Source organism: Bombina bombina, chromosome 10 (assembly GCF_027579735.1).
Source record: "Bombina bombina isolate aBomBom1 chromosome 10, aBomBom1.pri, whole genome shotgun sequence".
Taxonomy (NCBI): domain Eukaryota; kingdom Metazoa; phylum Chordata; class Amphibia; order Anura; family Bombinatoridae; genus Bombina; species Bombina bombina.
In genome coordinates, this window is record NC_069508.1 from 5,195,019 (window position 1) to 5,220,155 (window position 25,137).

Consider the following 25,137-nt stretch of genomic DNA (forward strand, 5'->3'; position numbering starts at 1 on the left):
ACATTAGACATTACTACCTAGTGCCAGCTGTTACATTAGACATTACTACCTAGTGCCAGCTGTTACATTAGACATTACTACCTAGTGCCAGCTGTTACATTAGACATTACTACCCAGTGCCAGCTGTTACATTAGACATTACTACCAGTGCCAGCTGCTACATTAGACATTACTACCCAGTGCCAGCTGTTACATTAGACATTACTACCAGTGCCAGCTGTTACATTAGACATTACTAGCCAGCGCCAGCTGTTACATTAGACATTACTACCTAGTGCCAGCTGTTACATTAGACATTACTAGCCAGCGCCAGCTGTTACATTAGACATTACTAGCCAGCGCCAGCTGTTACATTAGACATTACTACCCAGTGCCAGCTGTTACATTAGACATTACTACCCACTGCCAGCTGTTACATTAGACATTACTACCCAGTGCCAGCTGTTACATTAGACATTACTACCCAGTGCCAGCTGTTACATTAGACATTACTAGCCAGTGCCAGCTGTTACATTAGACATTACTAGCCAGTGACAGCTGTTACATTAGACATTACTAGCCAGTGACAGCTGTTACATTAGACATTACTACCTAGTGACAGCTGTTACATTAGACATTACTACCCAGTGCCAGCTGTTACATTAGACATTACTAGCCAGTGCCAGCTGTTACATTAGACATTACTGCCTAGTGCCAGCTGTTACATTAGACATTACTAGCCAGTGACAGCTGTTACATTAGACATTACTAGCCAGTGACAGCTGTTACATTAGACATTACTAGCCAGTGACAGCTGTTACATTAGACATTACTAGCCAGTGACAGCTGTTACATTAGACATTACTAGCCAGTGACAGCTGTTACATTAGACATTACTACCTAGTGCCAGCTGTTACATTAGACATTACTACCCAGTGCCAGCTGTTACATTAGACATTACTACCTAGTGCCAGCTGTTACATTAGACATTACTAGCCAGCGCCAGCTGTTACATTAGACATTACTAGCCAGTGACAGCTGTTACATTAGACATTACTACCCAGTGCCAGCTGTTACATTAGACATTACTAGCCAGTGCCAGCTGTTACATTAGACATTACTAGCCAGTGACAGCTGTTACATTAGACATTACTAGCCAGTGACAGCTGTTACATTAGACATTACTACCCAGTGACAGCTGTTACATTAGACATTACTAGCCAGTGACAGCTGTTACATTAGACATTACTACCCAGTGCCAGCTGTTACATTAGACATTACTAGCCAGTGCCACCTGTTACATTAGACATTACTACCTAGTGCCAGCTGTTACATTAGACATTACTACCTAGTGCCAGCTGTTACATTAGACATTACTACCTAGTGCCAGCTGTTACATTAGACATTACTACCTAGTGCCAGCTGTTACATTAGACATTACTACCTAGTGCCAGCTGTTACATTAGACATTACTACCCAGTGCCAGCTGTTACATTAGACATTACTACCAGTGCCAGCTGCTACATTAGACATTACTACCCAGTGCCAGCTGTTACATTAGACATTACTACCAGTGCCAGCTGTTACATTAGACATTACTAGCCAGCGCCAGCTGTTACATTAGACATTACTACCTAGTGCCAGCTGTTACATTAGACATTACTAGCCAGCGCCAGCTGTTACATTAGACATTACTAGCCAGCGCCAGCTGTTACATTAGACATTACTACCCAGTGCCAGCTGTTACATTAGACATTACTACCCACTGCCAGCTGTTACATTAGACATTACTACCCAGTGCCAGCTGTTACATTAGACATTACTACCCAGTGCCAGCTGTTACATTAGACATTACTAGCCAGTGCCAGCTGTTACATTAGACATTACTAGCCAGTGACAGCTGTTACATTAGACATTACTAGCCAGTGACAGCTGTTACATTAGACATTACTAGCCAGTGCCAGCTGTTACATTAGACATTACTACCCAGTGCCAGCTGTTACATTAGACATTACTAGCCAGTGCCAGCTGTTACATTAGACATTACTAGCCAGTGACAGCTGTTACATTAGACATTACTACCTAGTGACAGCTGTTACATTAGACATTACTACCCAGTGCCAGCTGTTACATTAGACATTACTACCTAGTGCCAGCTGTTACATTAGACATTACTAGCCAGTGACAGCTGTTACATTAGACATTACTACCTAGTGCCAGCTGTTACATTAGACATTACTAGCCAGTGCCAGCTGTTACATTAGACATTACTACCCAGTGCCAGCTGTTACATTAGACATTACTGCCTAGTGCCAGCTGTTACATTAGACATTACTAGCCAGTGACAGCTGTTACATTAGACATTACTAGCCAGTGACAGCTGTTACATTAGACATTACTAGCCAGTGACAGCTGTTACATTAGACATTACTAGCCAGTGACAGCTGTTACATTAGACATTACTAGCCAGTGACAGCTCTTACATTAGACATTACTACCTAGTGCCAGCTGTTACATTAGACATTACTACCTAGCGCCAGCTGTTACATTAGACATTACTACCTAGTGCCAGCTGTTACATTAGACATTACTAGCCAGTGCCAGCTGTTACATTAGACATTACTAGCCAGTGCCAGCTGTTACATTAGACATTACTAGCCAGTGACAGCTGTTACATTAGACATTACTACCCAGTGCCAGCTGTTACATTAGACATTACTAGCCAGTGCCAGCTGTTACATTAGACATTACTAGCCAGTGACAGCTGTTACATTAGACATTACTAGCCAGTGACAGCTGTTACATTAGACATTACTAGCCAGTGACAGCTGTTACATTAGACATTACTACCCAGTGCCAGCTGTTACATTAGACATTACTAGCCAGTGCCACCTGTTACATTAGACATTACTACCTAGTGCCAGCTGTTACATTAGACATTACTACCTAGTGCCAGCTGTTACATTAGACATTACTACCTAGTGCCAGCTGTTACATTAGACATTACTACCTAGTGCCAGCTGTTACATTAGACATTACTACCTAGTGCCAGCTGTTACATTAGACATTACTACCTAGTGCCAGCTGTTACATTAGACATTACTACCCAGTGCCAGCTGTTACATTAGACATTACTACCAGTGCCAGCTGCTACATTAGACATTACTACCCAGTGCCAGCTGTTACATTAGACATTACTACCAGTGCCAGCTGTTACATTAGACATTACTAGCCAGCGCCAGCTGTTACATTAGACATTACTACCTAGTGCCAGCTGTTACATTAGACATTACTAGCCAGCGCCAGCTGTTACATTAGACATTACTAGCCAGCGCCAGCTGTTACATTAGACATTACTACCCAGTGCCAGCTGTTACATTAGACATTACTACCCAGTGCCAGCTGTTACATTAGACATTACTACCCAGTGCCAGCTGTTACATTAGACATTACTACCCAGTGCCAGCTGTTACATTAGACATTACTAGCCAGTGCCAGCTGTTACATTAGACATTACTAGCCAGTGACAGCTGTTACATTAGACATTACTAGCCAGTGACAGCTGTTACATTAGACATTACTACCTAGTGACAGCTGTTACATTAGACATTACTACCCAGTGCCAGCTGTTACATTAGACATTACTAGCCAGTGCCAGCTGTTACATTAGACATTACTGCCTAGTGCCAGCTGTTACATTAGACATTACTAGCCAGTGACAGCTGTTACATTAGACATTACTAGCCAGTGACAGCTGTTACATTAGACATTACTAGCCAGTGACAGCTGTTACATTAGACATTACTAGCCAGTGACAGCTGTTACATTAGACATTACTAGCCAGTGACAGCTGTTACATTAGACATTACTACCTAGTGCCAGCTGTTACATTAGACATTACTACCCAGTGCCAGCTGTTACATTAGACATTACTACCTAGTGCCAGCTGTTACATTAGACATTACTAGCCAGCGCCAGCTGTTACATTAGACATTACTAGCCAGTGACAGCTGTTACATTAGACATTACTACCCAGTGCCAGCTGTTACATTAGACATTACTAGCCAGTGCCAGCTGTTACATTAGACATTACTAGCCAGTGACAGCTGTTACATTAGACATTACTAGCCAGTGACAGCTGTTACATTAGACATTACTACCCAGTGACAGCTGTTACATTAGACATTACTAGCCAGTGACAGCTGTTACATTAGACATTACTACCCAGTGCCAGCTGTTACATTAGACATTACTAGCCAGTGCCAGCTGTTACATTAGACATTACTACCTAGTGCCAGCTGTTACATTAGACATTACTACCTAGTGCCAGCTGTTACATTAGACATTACTACCTAGTGCCAGCTGTTACATTAGACATTACTACCTAGTGCCAGCTGTTACATTAGACATTACTACCTAGTGCCAGCTGTTACATTAGACATTACTACCCAGTGCCAGCTGTTACATTAGACATTACTACCAGTGCCAGCTGCTACATTAGACATTACTACCCAGTGCCAGCTGTTACATTAGACATTACTACCAGTGCCAGCTGTTACATTAGACATTACTAGCCAGCGCCAGCTGTTACATTAGACATTACTACCTAGTGCCAGCTGTTACATTAGACATTACTAGCCAGCGCCAGCTGTTACATTAGACATTACTAGCCAGCGCCAGCTGTTACATTAGACATTACTACCCAGTGCCAGCTGTTACATTAGACATTACTACCCACTGCCAGCTGTTACATTAGACATTACTACCCAGTGCCAGCTGTTACATTAGACATTACTACCCAGTGCCAGCTGTTACATTAGACATTACTAGCCAGTGCCAGCTGTTACATTAGACATTACTAGCCAGTGACAGCTGTTACATTAGACATTACTAGCCAGTGACAGCTGTTACATTAGACATTACTAGCCAGTGCCAGCTGTTACATTAGACATTACTACCCAGTGCCAGCTGTTACATTAGACATTACTAGCCAGTGCCAGCTGTTACATTAGACATTACTAGCCAGTGACAGCTGTTACATTAGACATTACTACCTAGTGACAGCTGTTACATTAGACATTACTACCCAGTGCCAGCTGTTACATTAGACATTACTACCTAGTGCCAGCTGTTACATTAGACATTACTAGCCAGTGACAGCTGTTACATTAGACATTACTAGCCAGTGCCAGCTGTTACATTAGACATTACTACCCAGTGCCAGCTGTTACATTAGACATTACTACCTAGTGCCAGCTGTTACATTAGACATTACTACCCAGTGACAGCTGTTACATTAGACATTACTAGCCAGTGACAGCTGTTACATTAGACATTACTAGCCAGTGACAGCTGTTACATTAGACATTACTAGCCAGTGACAGCTGTTACATTAGACATTACTACCTAGTGCCAGCTGTTACATTAGACATTACTACCCAGTGCCAGCTGTTACATTAGACATTACTACCTAGTGCCAGCTGTTACATTAGACATTACTACCCAGTGCCAGCTGTTACATTAGACATTACTACCCAGTGCCAGCTGTTACATTAGACATTACTAGCCAGTGACAGCTGTTACATTAGACATTACTACCCAGTGCCAGCTGTTACATTAGACATTACTAGCCAGTGCCAGCTGTTACATTAGACATTACTAGCCAGTGCCAGCTGTTACATTAGACATTACTAGCCAGTGACAGCTGTTACATTAGACATTACTAGCCAGTGACAGCTGTTACATTAGACATTACTAGCCAGTGACAGCTGTTACATTAGACATTACTACCCAGTGCCAGCTGTTACATTAGACATTACTAGCCAGTGCCACCTGTTACATTAGACATTACTACCTAGTGCCAGCTGTTACATTAGACATTACTACCTAGTGCCAGCTGTTACATTAGACATTACTACCTAGTGCCAGCTGTTACATTAGACATTACTACCTAGTGCCAGCTGTTACATTAGACATTACTACCTAGTGCCAGCTGTTACATTAGACATTACTACCTAGTGCCAGCTGTTACATTAGACATTACTACCCAGTGCCAGCTGTTACATTAGACATTACTACCAGTGCCAGCTGCTACATTAGACATTACTACCCAGTGCCAGCTGTTACATTAGACATTACTACCAGTGCCAGCTGTTACATTAGACATTACTAGCCAGCGCCAGCTGTTACATTAGACATTACTACCTAGTGCCAGCTGTTACATTAGACATTACTAGCCAGCGCCAGCTGTTACATTAGACATTACTACCCAGTGCCAGCTGTTACATTAGACATTACTAGCCAGTGCCAGCTGTTACATTAGACATTACTAGCCAGTGACAGCTGTTACATTAGACATTACTAGCCAGTGACAGCTGTTACATTAGACATTACTACCCAGTGCCAGCTGTTACATTAGACATTACTACCCAGTGCCAGCTGTTACATTAGACATTACTAGCCAGTGACAGCTGTTACATTAGACATTACTAGCCAGTGCCAGCTGCTACATTAGACATTACTACCTAGTGCCAGCTGTTACATTAGACATTACTAGCCAGTGCCAGCTGTTACATTAGACATTACTAGCCAGCGCCAGCTGTTACATTAGACATTACTAGCCAGTGACAGCTGTTACATTAGACATTACTACCCAGTGCCAGCTGTTACATTAGACATTACTAGCCAGTGACAGCTGTTACATTAGACATTACTAGCCAGTGACAGCTGTTACATTAGACATTACTAGCCAGTGACAGCTGTTACATTAGACATTACTACCCAGTGACAGCTGTTACATTAGACATTACTACCTAGTGCCAGCTGTTACATTAGACATTACTAGCCAGTGACAGCTGTTACATTAGACATTACTACCCAGTGACAGCTGTTACATTAGACATTACTACCTAGTGCCAGCTGTTACATTAGACATTACTACCTAGTGCCAGCTGTTACATTAGACATTACTACCCAGTGCCAGCTGTTACATTAGACATTACTACCTAGTGCCAGCTGTTACATTAGACATTACTAGCCAGTGACAGCTGTTACATTAGACATTACTACCCAGTGACAGCTGTTACATTAGACATTACTAGCTAGTGACAGCTGTTACATTAGACATTACTAGCCATCGCCAGCTGTTACATTAGACATTACTAGCCAGCGCCAGCTGTTACATTAGACATTACTAGCCAGTGCCAGCTGTTACATTAGACATTACTAGCCAGTGCCAGCTGTTACATTAGACATTACTAGCCAGTGCCAGCTGTTACATTAGACATTACTAGCCAGTGCCAGCTGTTACATTAGACATTACTAGCCAGTGCCAGCTGTTACATTAGACATTACTAGCCAGTGCCAGCTGTTACATTAGACATTACTAGCCAGTGACAGCTGTTACATTAGACATTACTACCCAGTGCCAGCTGTTACATTAGACATTACTAGCCAGTGCCAGCTGTTACATTAGACATTACTACCTAGTGCCAGCTGTTACATTAGACATTACTACCCAGTGCCAGCTGTTACATTAGACATTATTACCTAGTGTCAGCTGTTACATTAGACATTACTAGCCAGTGCCAGCTGTTACATTAGACATTATTACCTAGTGTCAGCTGTTACATTAGACATTACTACCTAGTGCCAGCTGTTACATTAGACATTACTAGCCAGTGCCAGCTGTTACATTAGACATTACTACCCAGTGCCAGCTGTTACATTAGACATTACTACCCAGTGCCAGCTGTTACATTAGACATTACTACCCAGTGCCAGCTGTTACATTAGACATTACTACCCAGTGCCAGCTGTTACATTAGACATTACTACCTAGTGCCAGCTGTTACATTAGACATTACTAGCCAGTGACAGCTGTTACATTAGACATTACTAGCCAGTGACAGCTGTTACATTAGACATTACTAGCCAGCGCCAGCTGTTACATTAGACATTACTAGCCAGTGACAGCTGTTACATTAGACATTACTAGCCAGTGACAGCTGTTACATTAGACATTACTAGCCAGCGCCAGCTGTTACATTAGACATTACTAGCCAGTGACAGCTGTTACATTAGACATTACTAGCCAGTGCCAGCTGTTACATTAGACATTACTAGCCAGTGCCAGCTGTTACATTAGACATTACTAGCCAGTGACAGCTGTTACATTAGACATTACTACCCAGTGCCAGCTGTTACATTAGACATTACTAGCCAGTGCCAGCTGTTACATTAGACATTACTACCCAGTGCCAGCTGTTACATTAGACATTACTAGCCAGTGCCAGCTGCTACATTAGACATTACTAGCCAGTGCCAGCTGTTACATTAGACATTACTAGCCAGTGCCAGCTGTTACATTAGACATTACTAGCCAGTGCCAGCTGTTACATTAGACATTACTAGCCAGTGCCAGCTGTTACATTAGACATTACTAGCCAGTGCCAGCTGCTACATTAGACATTACTAGCCAGTGACAGCTGTTACATTAGACATTACTACCTAGTGCCAGCTGTTACATTAGACATTACTAGCCAGTGACAGCTGTTACATTAGACATTACTACCTAGTGCCAGCTGTTACATTAGACATTACTACCCAGTGCCAGCTGTTACATTAGACATTACTAGCCAGTGACAGCTGTTACATTAGACATTACTGCCTAGTGCCAGCTGTTACATTAGACATTACTGCCTAGTGCCAGCTGTTACATTAGACATTACTACCTAGTGCCAGCTGTTACATTAGACATTACTACCTAGTGCCAGCTGTTACATTAGACATTACTACCTAGTGCCAGCTGTTACATTAGACATTACTACCTAGTGCCAGCTGTTACATTAGACATTACTACCTAGTGCCAGCTGTTACATTAGACATTACTACCCAGTGCCAGCTGTTACATTAGACATTACTAGCCAGTGCCAGCTGTTACATTAGACATTACTAGCCAGTGACAGCTGTTACATTAGACATTACTACCTAGTGCCAGCTGTTACATTAGACATTACTACCTAGTGCCAGCTGTTACATTAGACATTACTAGCCAGTGACAGCTGTTACATTAGACATTACTAGCCAGTGACAGCTGTTACATTAGACATTACTAGCCAGCTGTTACATTAGACATTACTACCTAGTGCCAGCTGTTACATTAGACATTACTACCTAGTGCCAGCTGTTACATTAGACATTACTACCTAGTGCCAGCTGTTACATTAGACATTACTACCTAGTGCCAGCTGTTACATTAGACATTACTACCTAGTGCCAGCTGTTACATTAGACATTACTACCTAGTGCCAGCTGTTACATTAGACATTACTACCTAGTGCCAGCTGTTACATTAGACATTACTACCTAGTGCCAGCTGTTACATTAGACATTACTACCTAGTGCCAGCTGTTACATTAGACATTACTACCTAGTGCCAGCTGTTACATTAGACATTACTACCTAGTGCCAGCTGTTACATTAGACATTACTACCTAGTGCCAGCTGTTACATTAGACATTACTACCTAGTGCCAGCTGTTACATTAGACATTACTACCTAGTGCCAGCTGTTACATTAGACATTACTAGCCAGTGCCAGCTGTTACATTAGACATTACTGCCTAGTGCCAGCTGTTACATTAGACATTACTGCCTAGTGCCAGCTGTTACATTAGACATTACTACCTAGTGCCAGCTGTTACATTAGACATTACTACCTAGTGCCAGCTGTTACATTAGACATTACCACCTAGTGCCAGCTGTTACATTAGACATTACTACCTAGTGCCAGCTGTTACATTAGACATTACTACCCAGTGCCAGCTGTTACATTAGACATTACTACCCAGTGCCAGCTGTTACATTAGACATTACTACCCAGTGCCAGCTGTTACATTAGACATTACTACCTAGTGCCAGCTGTTACATTAGACATTACTGCCTAGTGCCAGCTGTTACATTAGACATTACTAGCCAGTGACAGCTGTTACATTAGACATTACTAGCCAGTGCCAGCTGTTACATTAGACATTACTAGCCAGTGACAGCTGTTACATTAGACATTACTAGCCAGTGACAGCTGTTACATTAGACATTACTAGCCAGTGACAGCTGTTACATTAGACATTACTAGCCAGTGACAGCTGTTACATTAGACATTACTAGCCAGTGACAGCTGTTACATTAGACATTACTAGCCAGCGCCAGCTGTTACATTAGACATTACTAGCCAGTGCCAGCTGTTACATTAGACATTACTAGCCAGCGCCAGCTGTTACATTAGACATTACTAGCCAGCGCCAGCTGTTACATTAGACATTACTAGCCAGTGCCAGCTGTTACATTAGACATTACTAGCCAGCGCCAGCTGTTACATTAGACATTACTAGCCAGCGCCAGCTGTTACATTAGACATTACTACCCAGTGCCAGCTGTTACATTAGACATTACTACCCAGTGCCAGCTGTTACATTAGACATTACTACCCAGTGCCAGCTGTTACATTAGACATTACTACCCAGTGCCAGCTGTTACATTAGACATTACTAGCCAGTGCCAGCTGTTACATTAGACATTACTACCCAGCGCCAGCTGTTACATTAGACATTACTAGCCAGTGCCAGCTGCTACATTAGACATTACTAGCCAGTGCCAGCTGTTACATTAGACATTACTAGCCAGTGCCAGCTGTTACATTAGACATTACTAGCCAGTGCCAGCTGTTACATTAGACATTACTAGCCAGTGCCAGCTGTTACATTAGACATTACTACCTAGTGCCAGCTGTTACATTAGACATTACTAGCCAGTGCCAGCTGTTACATTAGACATTACTAGCCAGTGCCAGCTGTTACATTAGACATTACTAGCCAGTGCCAGCTGTTACATTAGACATTACTAGCCAGTGACAGCTGTTACATTAGACATTACTACCTAGTGCCAGCTGTTACATTAGACATTACTAGCCAGTGACAGCTGTTACATTAGACATTACTAGCCAGCGCCAGCTGTTACATTAGACATTACTACCTAGTGCCAGCTGTTACATTAGACATTACTACCCAGTGCCAGCTGTTACATTAGACATTACTAGCCAGTGACAGCTGTTACATTAGACATTACTAGCCAGTGACAGCTGTTACATTAGACATTACTAGCCAGTGCCAGCTGTTACATTAGACATTACTACCTAGTGCCAGCTGTTACATTAGACATTACTAGCCAGTGACAGCTGTTACATTAGACATTACTACCCAGTGCCAGCTGTTACATTAGACATTACTACCCAGTGCCAGCTGTTACATTAGACATTACTACCCAGTGCCAGCTGTTACATTAGACATTACTACCCAGTGACAGCTGTTACATTAGACATTACTACCCAGTGCCAGCTGTTACATTAGACATTACTACCCAGTGACAGCTGTTACATTAGACATTACTACCCAGTGCCAGCTGCTACATTAGACATTACTACCTAGTGACAGCTGTTACATTAGACATTACTACCCAGTGCCAGCTGTTACATTAGACATTACTACCTAGTGCCAGCTGTTACATTAGACATTACTACCTAGTGCCAGCTGTTACATTAGACATTACTACCCAGTGCCAGCTGTTACATTAGACATTACTGCCTAGTGCCAGCTGTTACATTAGACATTACTAGCCAGTGCCAGCTGTTACATTAGACATTACTAGCCAGTGCCAGCTGTTACATTAGACATTACTACCCAGTGCCAGCTGTTACATTAGACATTACTACCTAGTGCCAGCTGTTACATTAGACATTACTAGCCAGTGCCAGCTGTTACATTAGACATTACTAGCCAGCGCCAGCTGTTACATTAGACATTACTACCTAGTGCCAGCTGCTACATTAGACATTACTAGCCAGTGCCAGCTGTTACATTAGACATTACTACCTAGTGCCAGCTGTTACATTAGACATTACTAGCCAGCGCCAGCTGTTACATTAGACATTACTACCAGTGCCAGCTGCTACATTAGACATTACTACCCAGTGCCAGCTGTTACATTAGACATTACTAGCCAGCGCCAGCTGTTACATTAGACATTACTAGCCAGCGCCAGCTGTTACATTAGACATTACTACCCAGTGCCAGCTGTTACATTAGACATTACTACCAGTGCCAGCTGCTACATTAGACATTACTAGCCAGTGACAGCTGTTACATTAGACATTACTACCTAGTGCCAGCTGTTACATTAGACATTACTACCTAGTGCCAGCTGTTACATTAGACATTACTACCAGTGCCAGCTGTTACATTAGACATTACTACCTAGTGCCAGCTGTTACATTAGACATTACTACCTAGTGCCAGCTGTTACATTAGACATTACTACCTAGTGCCAGCTGTTACATTAGACATTACTACCCAGTGCCAGCTGTTACATTAGACATTACTACCCAGTGCCAGCTGTTACATTAGACATTACTACCCAGTGCCAGCTGTTACATTAGACATTACTACCCAGTGCCAGCTGTTACATTAGACATTACTACCTAGTGCCAGCTGTTACATTAGACATTACTACCTAGTGCCAGCTGTTACATTAGACATTATTACCTAGTGCCAGCTGTTACATTAGACATTACTAGCCAGTGCCAGCTGTTACATTAGACATTACTAGCCAGTGCCAGCTGTTACATTAGACATTACTACCCAGTGCCAGCTGTTACATTAGACATTACTAGCCAGTGCCAGCTGTTACATTAGACATTACTAGCCAGTGCCAGCTGTTACATTAGACATTACTGCCTAGTGCCAGCTGTTACATTAGACATTACTACCTAGTGTCAGCTGTTACATTAGACATTACTAGCCAGTGCCAGCTGTTACATTAGACATTACTAGCCAGTGACAGCTGTTACATTAGACCTTACTAGCCAGTGCCAGCTGTTACATTAGACATTACTAGCCAGTGCCAGCTGTTACATTAGACATTACTAGCCAGTGACAGCTGTTACATTAGACATTACTAGCCAGTGCCAGCTGTTACATTAGACATTACTACCCAGTGCCAGCTGTTACATTAGACATTACTAGCCAGTGACAGCTGTTACATTAGACATTACTACCCAGTGCCAGCTGTTACATTAGACATTACTACCAGTGCCAGCTGTTACATTAGACATTACTACCTAGTGCCAGCTGTTACATTAGACATTACTAGCCAGTGCCAGCTGTTACATTAGACATTACTAGCCAGTGCCAGCTGTTACATTAGACATTACTAGCCAGTGCCAGCTGTTACATTAGACATTACTACCTAGTGCCAGCTGTTACATTAGACATTACTAGCCAGTGACAGCTGTTACATTAGACATTACTACCTAGTGCCAGCTGTTACATTAGACATTACTAGCCAGTGCCAGCTGTTACATTAGACATTACTAGCCAGTGCCAGCTGTTACATTAGACATTACTACCTAGTGCCAGCTGTTACATTAGACATTACTACCCAGTGCCAGCTGTTACATTAGACATTACTACCCAGTGCCAGCTGTTACATTAGACATTACTACCTAGTGCCAGCTGTTACATTAGACATTACTACCCAGTGCCAGCTGTTACATTAGACATTACTACCTAGTGCCAGCTGTTACATTAGACATTACTACCTAGTGCCAGCTGTTACATTAGACATTACTACCCAGTGCCAGCTGTTACATTAGACATTACTACCCAGTGCCAGCTGTTACATTAGACATTACTAGCCAGCTGTTACATTAGACATTACTAGCCAGCTGTTACATTAGACATTACTAGCCAGCTGTTACATTAGACATTACTAGCCAGCTGTTACATTAGACATTACTAGCCAGCTGTTACATTAGACATTACTAGCCAGCTGTTACATTAGACATTACTAGCCAGTGACAGCTGTTACATTAGACATTACTAGCCAGTGCCAGCTGTTACATTAGACATTACTACCTAGTGCCAGCTGTTACATTAGACATTACTGCCTAGTGCCAGCTGTTACATTAGACATTACTAGCCAGTGACAGCTGTTACATTAGACGTTACTAGCCAGCTGTTACATTAGACATTACTACCCAGTGACAGCTGTTACATTAGACATTACTACCTAGTGCCAGCTGTTACATTAGACATTACTACCCAGTGCCAGCTGTTACATTAGACATTACTACCTAGTGCCAGCTGTTACATTAGACATTACTACCTAGTGCCAGCTGTTACATTAGACATTACTACCCAGTGCCAGCTGTTACATTAGACATTACTACCCAGTGCCAGCTGTTACATTAGACATTACTGCCTAGTGCCAGCTGTTACATTAGACATTACTAGCCAGTGACAGCTGTTACATTAGACATTACTACCTAGTGCCAGCTGTTACATTAGACATTACTACCTAGTGCCAGCTGTTACATTAGACATTACTACCCAGTGCCAGCTGTTACATTAGACATTACTACCCAGTGCCAGCTGTTACATTAGACATTACTGCCTAGTGCCAGCTGTTACATTAGACATTACTACCCAGTGCCAGCTGTTACATTAGACATTACTACCTAGTGCCAGCTGTTACATTAGACATTACTACCTAGTGCCAGCTGTTACATTAGACATTACTAGCCAGCTGTTACATTAGACATTACTAGCCAGCTGTTACATTAGACATTACTACCCAGTGACAGCTGTTACATTAGACATTACTACCTAGTGCCAGCTGTTACATTAGACATTACTACCCAGTGCCAGCTGTTACATTAGACATTACTACCTAGTGCCAGCTGTTACATTAGACATTACTACCTAGTGTCAGCTGTTACATTAGACATTACTACCTAGTGCCAGCTGTTACATTAGACATTACTAGCCAGTGACAGCTGTTACATTAGACATTACTGCCTAGTGCCAGCTGTTACATTAGACATTATTACCTAGTGTCAGCTGTTACATTAGACATTATTACCCAGTGCCAGCTGTTACATTAGACATTACTACCTAGTGCCAGCTGTTACATTAGACATTACTACCCAGTGCCAGCTGTTACATTAGACATTACTACCCAGTGCCAGCTGTTACATTAGACATTACTAGCCAGTGCCAGCTGTTACATTAGACATTACTACCTAGTGCCAGCTGTTACATTAGACATTACTACCTAGTGCCAGCTGTTACATTAGACATTACTACCTAGTGCCAGCTGTTACATTAGACATTATTACCTAGTGTCAGCTGTTACATTAGACATTACTGCCTAGTGCCAGCTGTTACATTAGACATTACTAGCCAGCGCCAGCTGTTACATTAGACATTACTACCTAGTGCCAGCTGTTACATTAGACATTACTAGCCAGTGCCAGCTGTTACATTAGACATTACTAGCCAGTGCCAGCTGTTACATTAGACATTACTAGCCAGTGCCAGCTGTTACATTAGACATTACTAGCCAGTGCCAGCTGTTACATTAGACATTACTACCTAGTGCCAGCTGTTACATTAGACATTACTACCTAGTGCCAGCTGTTACATTAGACATTACTACCTAGTGCCAGCTGTTACATTAGACATTACTACCTAGTGCCAGCTGTTACATTAGACATTATTACCTAGTGCCAGCTGTTACATTAGACATTACTAGCCAGTGCCAGCTGTTACATTAGACCTTACTAGCCAGTGCCAGCTGTTACATTAGACATTACTACCTAGTGCCAGCTGTTACATTAGACATTACTAGCCAGCGCCAGCTGTTACATTAGACATTACTACCCAGTGCCAGCTGTTACATTAGACATTACTACCCAGTGCCAGCTGTTACATTAGACATTATTACCTAGTGTCAGCTGTTACATTAGACATTACTACCCAGTGCCAGCTGTTACATTAGACATTACTACCCAGTGCCAGCTGTTACATTAGACATTATTACCCAGTGCCAGCTGTTACATTAGACATTACTACCCAGTGCCAGCTGTTACATTAGACATTATTACCTAGTGTCAGCTGTTACATTAGACATTACTAGCCAGTGACAGCTGTTACATTAGACATTACTAGCCAGTGCCAGCTGTTACATTAGACATTACTACCTAGTGCCAGCTGTTACATTAGACATTACTGCCTAGTGCCAGCTGTTACATTAGACATTACTGCCTAGTGCCAGCTGTTACATTAGACATTACTACCTAGTGCCAGCTGTTACATTAGACATTACTAGCCAGTGCCAGCTGTTACATTAGACATTACTACCCAGTGCCAGCTGTTACATTAGACATTACTACCTAGCGCCAGCTGTTACATTAGACATTACTAGCCAGTGCCAGCTGTTACATTAGACATTACTAGCCAGTGCCAGCTGTTACATTAGACATTACTAGCCAGTGACAGCTGTTACATTAGACATTACTACCCAGTGCCAGCTGTTACATTAGACATTACTACCTAGTGCCAGCTGTTACATTAGACATTACTAGCCAGTGACAGCTGTTACATTAGACATTACTAGCCAGTGCCAGCTGTTACATTAGACATTACTAGCCAGTGCCAGCTGTTACATTAGACATTACTACCTAGTGCCAGCTGTTACATTATACATTACTACCCAGCGCCAGCTGTTACATAAGACATTACTGCCTAGTGCCAGCTGTTACATTAGACATTACTACCCAGTGCCAGCTGTTACATAAGACATTACTACCTAGTGCCAGCTGTTACATTAGACATTACTACCCAGCGCCAGCTGTTACATAAGACATTACTGCCTAGTGCCAGCTGTTACATTAGACATTACTACCCAGCGCCAGCTGTTACATAAGACATTACTACCCAGTGCCAGCTGTTACATAAGACATTACTACCCAGTGCCAGCTGTTACATTATACATTACTACCCAGCGCCAGCTGTTACATAAGACATTACTGCCTAGTGCCAGCTGTTACATTAGACATTACTAGCCAGCTGTTACATTAGACATTACTACCCAGCGCCAGCTGTTACATAAGACATTACTACCCAGTGCCAGCTGTTACATTAGACATTACTACCCAGTGCCAGCTGTTACATTAGATGTGACTTTCTGCTGTGACAAAACTACAGGTATCTATCCTTGTTCTGTGCTATAGGTTGTAGTGTTCGAGCCCTGAATCGACTACTTCATGATGAAATAATTAACAAACCAATGGAGACACTGAAGCTTGCGATACCCTCTGGGATTTACACCCTGCAGAATAACTTGCTGTATGTAGCGTTATCCAACCTTGATGCAGCTACTTACCAGGTAAATATGTTCTGTTACCCACAGGGCTCTGCCATTAATCAGACAGTATGTAGGTGTAATCAGTGGTTTAGCTAGATGTACTCGCTCCCAGTGTTGTCCTTAGTGAGTGTCACCTCCCGGTGACGCTCCCAGTGTTGTCCTTAGTGAGTGTCACTCCCGGTGACGCTCCCAGTGTTGTCCTTAGTGAGTTTCACTCCCGGTGACGCTCCCAGTGTTGTCCTTAGTGAGTGTCACTCCCGGTGACGCTCCCAGTGTTGTCCTTAGTGAGTGTCACTCCCGGTGACGCTCCCAGTGTTGTCCTTAGTGAGTGTCACCTCCCGGTGACGCTCCCAGTGTTGTCCTTAGTGAGTGTCACCTCCCGGTGACGCTCCCAGTGTTGTCCTTAGTGAGTGTCACCTCCCGGTGACGCTCCCAGTGTTGTCCTTAGTGAGTTTCACTCCCGGTGACGCTCCTAGTGTTGTCCTTAGTGAGTTTCACTCCCGATGACGCTCCCAGTGTTGTCCTTAGTGAGTTTCACTCCCGGTGACGCTCCTAGTGTTGTCCTTAGTGAGTTTCACTCCCGGTGACGCTCCCAGTGTTGTCCTTAGTGAGTTTCACTCCCGGTGACGCTCCTAGTGTTGTCCTTAGTGAGTATCACTCCCGGTGACGCTCCCAGTGTTGTCCTTAGTGAGTGTCACTCCCGGTGACGCTCCCAGTGTTGTCCTTAGTGAGTGTCACTCCCGGTGACGCTCCCAGTGTTGTCCTTAGTGAGTGTCACCTCCCAGTGACGCTCCCAGTGTTGTCCTTAGTGAGTGTCACTCCCGGTGACGCTCCCAGTGTTGTCCTTAGTGAGTTTCACTCCCGGTGACGCTCCCAGTGTTGTCCTTAGTGAGTTTCACTCCCGGTGACGCTCCTAGTGTTGTCCTTAGTGAGTGTCACTCCCAATGTCGCTCCCAGTGTTGTCCTTAGTGAGTGTCACTCCCAATGTCGCTCCCAGTGTTGTCCTTAGTGAGTGTCACTCCCGATGACGCTCCCAGTGTTGTCCTTAGTGAGTGTCACTCCCGGTGACGCTCCCAGTGTTGTCCTTAGTGAGTTTCACTCCCAATGTCGCTCCCAGTGTTGTCCTTAGTGAGTTTCACTCCCGGTGACGCTCCTAGTGTTGTCCTTAGTAAGTGTCTCTCCCAATGTCGCTCCCAGTGTTGTCCTTAGTGAGTGTCACTCCCAATGTCGCTCCCAGTGTTGTCCTTAGTGAGTGTCACTCCCAATGTCGCTCCCAGTGTTGTCCTTAGTGAGTGTCACTCCCAATGTCGCTCCCAGTGTTGTCCTTAGTGAGTGTCACTCCCAATGTCGCTCCCAGTGTTGTCCTTAGTGAGTGTCACTCCCAATGTCGCTCCTAGTGTTGTCCTTAGTGAGTTTCACTCCCAATGTCGCTCCCAGTGTTGTCCTTAGTGAGTGTCACTCCCGGTGAAGCTCCCAGTGTTGTCCTTAGTGAGTGTCACTCCCGGTGATGCTCCCAGTGTTGTCCTTAGTGAGTTTCACTCCCGGTGACGCTCCCAGTGTTGTCCTTAGTGAGTTTCACTCCCAATGTCGCTCCCAGTGTTGTCCTTAGTGAGTGTCACTCCCAATGTCGCTCCCAGTGTTGTCCTTAGTGAGTGTCACTCCCGATGACGCTCCCAGTGTTGTCCTTAGTGAGTGTCACTCCCGATGACGCTCCCAGTGTTGTCCTTAGTGAGTGTCACTCCCGGTGACGCTCCTAGTGTTGTCCTTAGTGAGTGTCACTCCCGGTGACGCTCCCAGTGTTGTCCTTAGTGAGTGTCACTCCCGGTGATGCTCCTAGTGTTGTCCTTAGTGAGTGTCACTCCCGGTGACGCTCCCAGTGTTGTCCTTAGTGAGTGTCACTCCCGGTGATGCTCCTAGTGTTGTCCTTAGTGAGTGTCACTCCCGGTGATGCTCCTAGTGTTGTCCTTAGTGAGTGTCACTCCTTGTGCTTGGCGTGTGTGAGTGCCACTCCATGTGTCGTCCCTCTGTGAGTGCCGCTCCCTGTGTCGTCCCTCTGTGAGTGTTTGCTATCAGTGCTATTTTGTTGACCTAATGACAAGCAACATAAAGGAGTGAGGTGGAATCTATAGTGTGATGGTCAGTAACGCTCTTCTTTTTCAGGTGACATATCAGCTGAAGATTCTCACTACTGCCCTGTTCTCTGTGACAATGCTTCAGAGGCGGCTGACAAAATATCAGTGGCTGTCAATGGTGATCCTGATGGCTGGGGTGGCTCTTGTGCAGGTAAATCCCAGTTATCCCTTCCTGTGGCCGATGTCACACGCAGTTGTCTTCTCCCCTTTTTTTTTTTTACTGACATGCAGCACTCTGTGACAATTAGATGTGCTGGTTATATGTAGTAATGCACAGTGTACACAGTGCTGTGCGTCCTACTGCCCTGGCACTGTGCTCTTTATTCTTTGTCTATATGACCAGCCTCTTTGTCCTGTGTACATGATGTTAGCCATTATTCTGCATATATTGTGTGCTTGACGCCAGCCTCTCTGTCCCATATTGTTTCCAGATTATCTACCCCTGCTTTGACCATGATACCAGCCTCTGTGATCTATGTGCTATCTGTATGATACCTCTGATCTATGTGCTATCTGTATGATACCTCTGATCTATGTGCTATCTGTATGATACCTCTGATCTATGTGCTATCTGTATGATACCTCTGATCTATGTGCTATCTGTATGATACCTCTGATCTATGTGCTATCTGTATGATACCTCTGTGCCTCTGATCTATGTGCTATCTGTATGATACCTCTGTGCCTCTGATCTATGTGCTATCTGTATGATACCTCTGTGCCTCTGATCTATGTGCTATCTGTATGATACCTCTGTGCCTCTGATCTATGTGCTATCTGTATGATACCTCTGATCTATGTGCTATCTGTATGATACCTCTGATCTATGTGCTATCTGTATGATACCTCTGTGCCTCTGATCTATGTGCTATCTGTATGATACCTCTGTGCCTCTGATCTATGTGCTATCTGTATGATACCTCTGTGCCTCTGATCTATGTGCTATCTGTATGATACCTCTGTGCCTCTGATCTATGTGCTATCTGTATGATACCTCTGATCTATGTGCTATCTGTATGATACCTCTGATCTATGTGCTATCTGTATGATACCTCTGTGCCTCTGATCTATGTGCTATCTGTATGATACCTCTGTGCCTCTGTGATCTATGTGCTATCTGTATGATACCTCTGATCTATGTGCTATCTGTATGATACCTCTGTGCCTCTGATCTATGTGCTATCTGTATGATACCTCTGTGCCTCTGATCTATGTGCTATCTGTATGATACCTCTGTGCCTCTGATCTATGTGCTATCTGTATGATACCTCTGTGCCTCTGATCTATGTGCTATCTGTATGATACCTCTGTGCCTCTGATCTATGTGCTATCTGTATGATACCTCTGATCTATGTGCTATCTGTATGATACCTCTGATCTATGTGCTATCTGTATGATACCTCTGATCTATGTGCTATCTGTATGATACCTCTGTGCCTCTGATCTATGTGCTATCTGTATGATACCTCTGATCTATGTGCTATCTGTATGATACCTCTGATCTATGTGCTATCTGTATGATACCTCTGATCTATGTGCTATCTGTATGATACCTCTGATCTATGTGCTATCTGTATGATACCTCTGTGCCTCTGATCTATGTGCTATCTGTATGATACCTCTGTGCCTCTGATCTATGTGCTATCTGTATGATACCTCTGATCTATGTGCTATCTGTATGATACCTCTGTGCCTCTGATCTATGTGCTATCTGTATGATACCTCTGTGCCTCTGATCTATGTGCTATCTGTATGATACCTCTGTGCCTCTGTGATCTATGTGCTATCTGTATGATACCTCTGTGCCTCTGATCTATGTGCTATCTGTATGATACCTCTGTGCCTCTGATCTATGTGCTATCTGTATGATACCTCTGATCTATGTGCTATCTGTATGATACCTCTGATCTATGTGCTATCTGTATGATACCTCTGTGCCTCTGTGATCTATGTGCTATCTGTATGATACCTCTGTGCCTCTGATCTATGTGCTATCTGTATGATACCTCTGTGCCTCTGATCTATGTGCTATCTGTATGATACCTCTGATCTATGTGCTATCTGTATGATACCTCTGATCTATGTGCTATCTGTATGATACCTCTGATCTATGTGCTATCTGTATGATACCTCTGATCTATGTGCTATCTGTATGATACCTCTGTGCCTCTGATCTATGTGCTATCTGTATGATACCTCTGTGCCTCTGATCTATGTGCTATCTGTATGATACCTATGTGCCTCTGATCTATGTGCTATCTGTATGATACCTCTGTGCCTCTGATCTATGTGCTATCTGTATGATACCTCTGTACCTCTGATCTATGTGCTATCTGTATGATACCTCTGTACCTCTGATCTATGTGCTATCTGTATGATACCTCTGATCTATGTGCTATCTGTATGATACCTCTGTGCCTCTGATCTATGTGCTATCTGTATGATACCTATGTGCCTCTGATCTATGTGCTATCTGTATGATACCTATGTGCCTCTGATCTATGTGCTATCTGTATGATACCTCTGTGCCTCTGATCTATGTGCTATCTGTATGATACCTCTGATCTATGTGCTATCTGTATGATACCTCTGTGCCTCTGATCTATGTGCTATCTGTATGATACCTCTGTACCTCTGATCTATGTGCTATCTGTATGATACCTCTGTGCCTCTGATCTATGTGCTATCTGTATGATACCTCTGTACCTCTGATCTATGTGCTATCTGTATGATACCTCTGATCTATGTGCTATCTGTATGATACCTCTGTGCCTCTGATCTATGTGCTATCTGTATGATACCTCTGTGCCTCTGATCTATGTGCTATCTGTATGATACCTCTGTGCCTCTGATCTATGTGCTATCTGTATGATACCTCTGTGCCTCTGTGATCTATGTGCTATCTGTATGATACCTCTGTGCCTCTGATCTATGTGCTATCTGTATGATACCTCTGTGCCTCTGATCTATGTGCTATCTGTATGATACCTCTGATCTATGTGCTATCTGTATGATACCTCTGATCTATGTGCTATCTGTATGATACCTCTGATCTATGTGCTATCTGTATGATACCTCTGTGCCTCTGATCTATGTGCTATCTGTATGATACCTCTGATCTATGTGCTATCTGTATGATACCTCTGATCTATGTGCTATCTGTATGATACCTCTGATCTATGTGCTATCTGTATGATACCTCTGATCTATGTGCTATCTGTATGATACCTCTGATCTATGTGCTATCTGTATGATACCTCTGTGCCTCTGATCTATGTGCTATCTGTATGATACCTCTGTGCCTCTGATCTATGTGCTATCTGTATGATACCTCTGTGCCTCTGATCTATGTGCTATCTGTATGATACCTCTGTGCCTCTGATCTATGTGCTATCTGTATGATACCTCTGTGCCTCTGATCTATGTGCTATCTGTATGATACCTCTGTGCCTCTGATCTATGTGCTATCTGTATGATACCTCTGTGCCTCTGATCTATGTGCTATCTGTATGATACCTCTGTGCCTCTGATCTATGTGTTATCTGTATGATACCTCTGATCTATGTGCTATCTGTATGATACCTCTGATCTATGTGCTATCTGTATGATACCTCTGTGCCTCTGATCTATGTGCTATCTGTATGATACCTCTGTGCCTCTGATCTATGTGCTATCTGTATGATACCTCTGATCTATGTGCTATCTGTATGATACCTCTGATCTATGTGCTATCTGTATGATACCTCTGTGCCTCTGATCTATGTGCTATCTGTATGATACCTCTGTGCCTCTGATCTATGTGCTATCTGTATGATACCTCTGATCTATGTGCTATCTGTATGATACCTCTGTGCCTCTGATCTATGTGCTATCTGTATGATACCTCTGTGCCTCTGATCTATGTGCTATCTGTATGATACCTCTGATCTATGTGCTATCTGTATGATACCTCTGATCTATGTGCTATCTGTATGATACCTCTGATCTATGTGCTATCTGTATGATACCTCTGTGCCTCTGATCTATGTGCTATCTGTATGATACCTCTGTGCCTCTGATCTATGTGCTATCTGTATGATACCTCTGTGCCTCTGATCTATGTGCTATCTGTATGATACCTCTGTACCTCTGATCTATGTGCTATCTGTATGATACCTCTGTGCCTCTGATCTATGTGCTATCTGTATGATACCTCTGTGCCTCTGATCTATGTGCTATCTGTATGATACCTCTGTGCCTCTGATCTATGTGCTATCTGTATGATACCTCTGTACCTCTGATCTATGTGCTATCTGTATGATACCTCTGATCTATGTGCTATCTGTATGATACCTCTGATCTATGTGCTATCTGTATGATACCTCTGATCTATGTGCTATCTGTATGATACCTCTGATCTATGTGCTATCTGTATGATACCTCTGATCTATGTGCTATCTGTATGATACCTCTGATCTATGTGCTATCTGTATGATACCCTCTGATCTATGTGCTATCTGTATGATACCTCTGATCTATGTGCTATCTGTATGATACCTCTGTGCCTCTGATCTATGTGCTATCTGTATGATACCTCTGTGCCTCTGATCTATGTGCTATCTGTATGATACCTCTGTGCCTCTGATCTATGTGCTATCTGTATGATACCTCTGATCTATGTGCTATCTGTATGATACCTCTGATCTATGTGCTATCTGTATGATACCTCTGATGCTATGAGCTATCGCTATTGCTATGATACCTTGATTCTATGTGCTATCTGTATGATACTCTTGCCTTGATCTATGTGCTATCTGTATGATACCTCTGAGCCTCTGATCGATGTGCTATCTGTATGATACCTCTGTGCCTCTGATCTATGTGCTATCTGTATGATACCTCTGTGCCTCTGATCTATGTGCTATCTGTATGATACCTCTGTGCCTCTGATCTATGTGCTATCTGTATGATTACTCTTATCTATGTGCTATCTGTATTGATACTCTGATCTATGTGCTATCTGTATGATACCTCTGTGGCCTCTGGATCTATGTGCTATCTGTATGATACCTCTGTGCTCTAGATCTATGTGCTATCTGTATGATACCTCTGTGCCTCTGATCTATGTGCTATCTGTATGATACCTCTGTCCCTCTGATCTATGTGCTATCTGTATGATACCCTCTGGCCTCTGATCTATGTGCTATCTGTATGATACACCTCCTGATGCCTCTGGATCTATGTGCTATCTGTATGATACCTCTGTGCCTCTGATCTATGTGCTATATCTGTATGATACCTCTGTGCCTCTGATCTATGTGCTATCTGTATGATACCTCTGTGCCTCTGATCTATGTGCTATCTGTATGATACCTCTGTGCCTCTGATCTATGTGCTATCTGTATGATACCTCTGTGCCTCTGATCTATGTGCTATCTGTATGATACCTCTGTGCCTCTGATCTATGTGCTATCTGTATGATACCTCTGTGCCTCTGATCTATGTGCTATCTGTATGATACCTCTGTGCCTCTGATCTATGTGCTATCTGTATGATAGCTCTGTGCCTCTGATCTATGTGCTATCTGTATGATACCTCTGTGCCTCTGGTCTATGTGCTATCTGTATGATACCTCTGATCTATGTGCTATCTGTATGATACCTCTGATCTATGTGCTATCTGTATGATACCTCTGATCTATGTGCTATCTGTATGATACCTCTGATCTATGTGCTATCTGTATGATACCTCTGATCTATGTGCTATCTGTATGATACCTCTGTGCCTCT

At 43.1% G+C, this 25,137-nt stretch overlaps 1 protein-coding gene across 3 annotated transcripts in view; it reads left to right on the forward strand.

Moving 5' to 3' along the window:
• SLC35A3 (solute carrier family 35 member A3) overlaps nucleotides 1-19,823 on the forward strand; it is a 111,722-nt gene extending 91,899 nt beyond the window's left edge. Inside the window, exons 3-4 of one of the 3 annotated variants that reach the window (XM_053693726.1) lie at nucleotides 17,104-17,258; nucleotides 19,398-19,822. In XM_053693726.1, coding sequence (XP_053549701.1) covers nucleotides 17,104-17,258; nucleotides 19,398-19,610 — 368 coding nt within the window. In that variant the 3' untranslated portion in view covers nucleotides 19,611-19,822. Of the gene's footprint in view, nucleotides 1-17,103; nucleotides 17,259-19,397 lie in introns of all 3 variants that reach the window. The other 2 variants (XM_053693727.1, XM_053693725.1) reach the window with 2 other exon arrangements.
• Nucleotides 19,824-25,137: the final 5,314 nt, after the last annotated feature.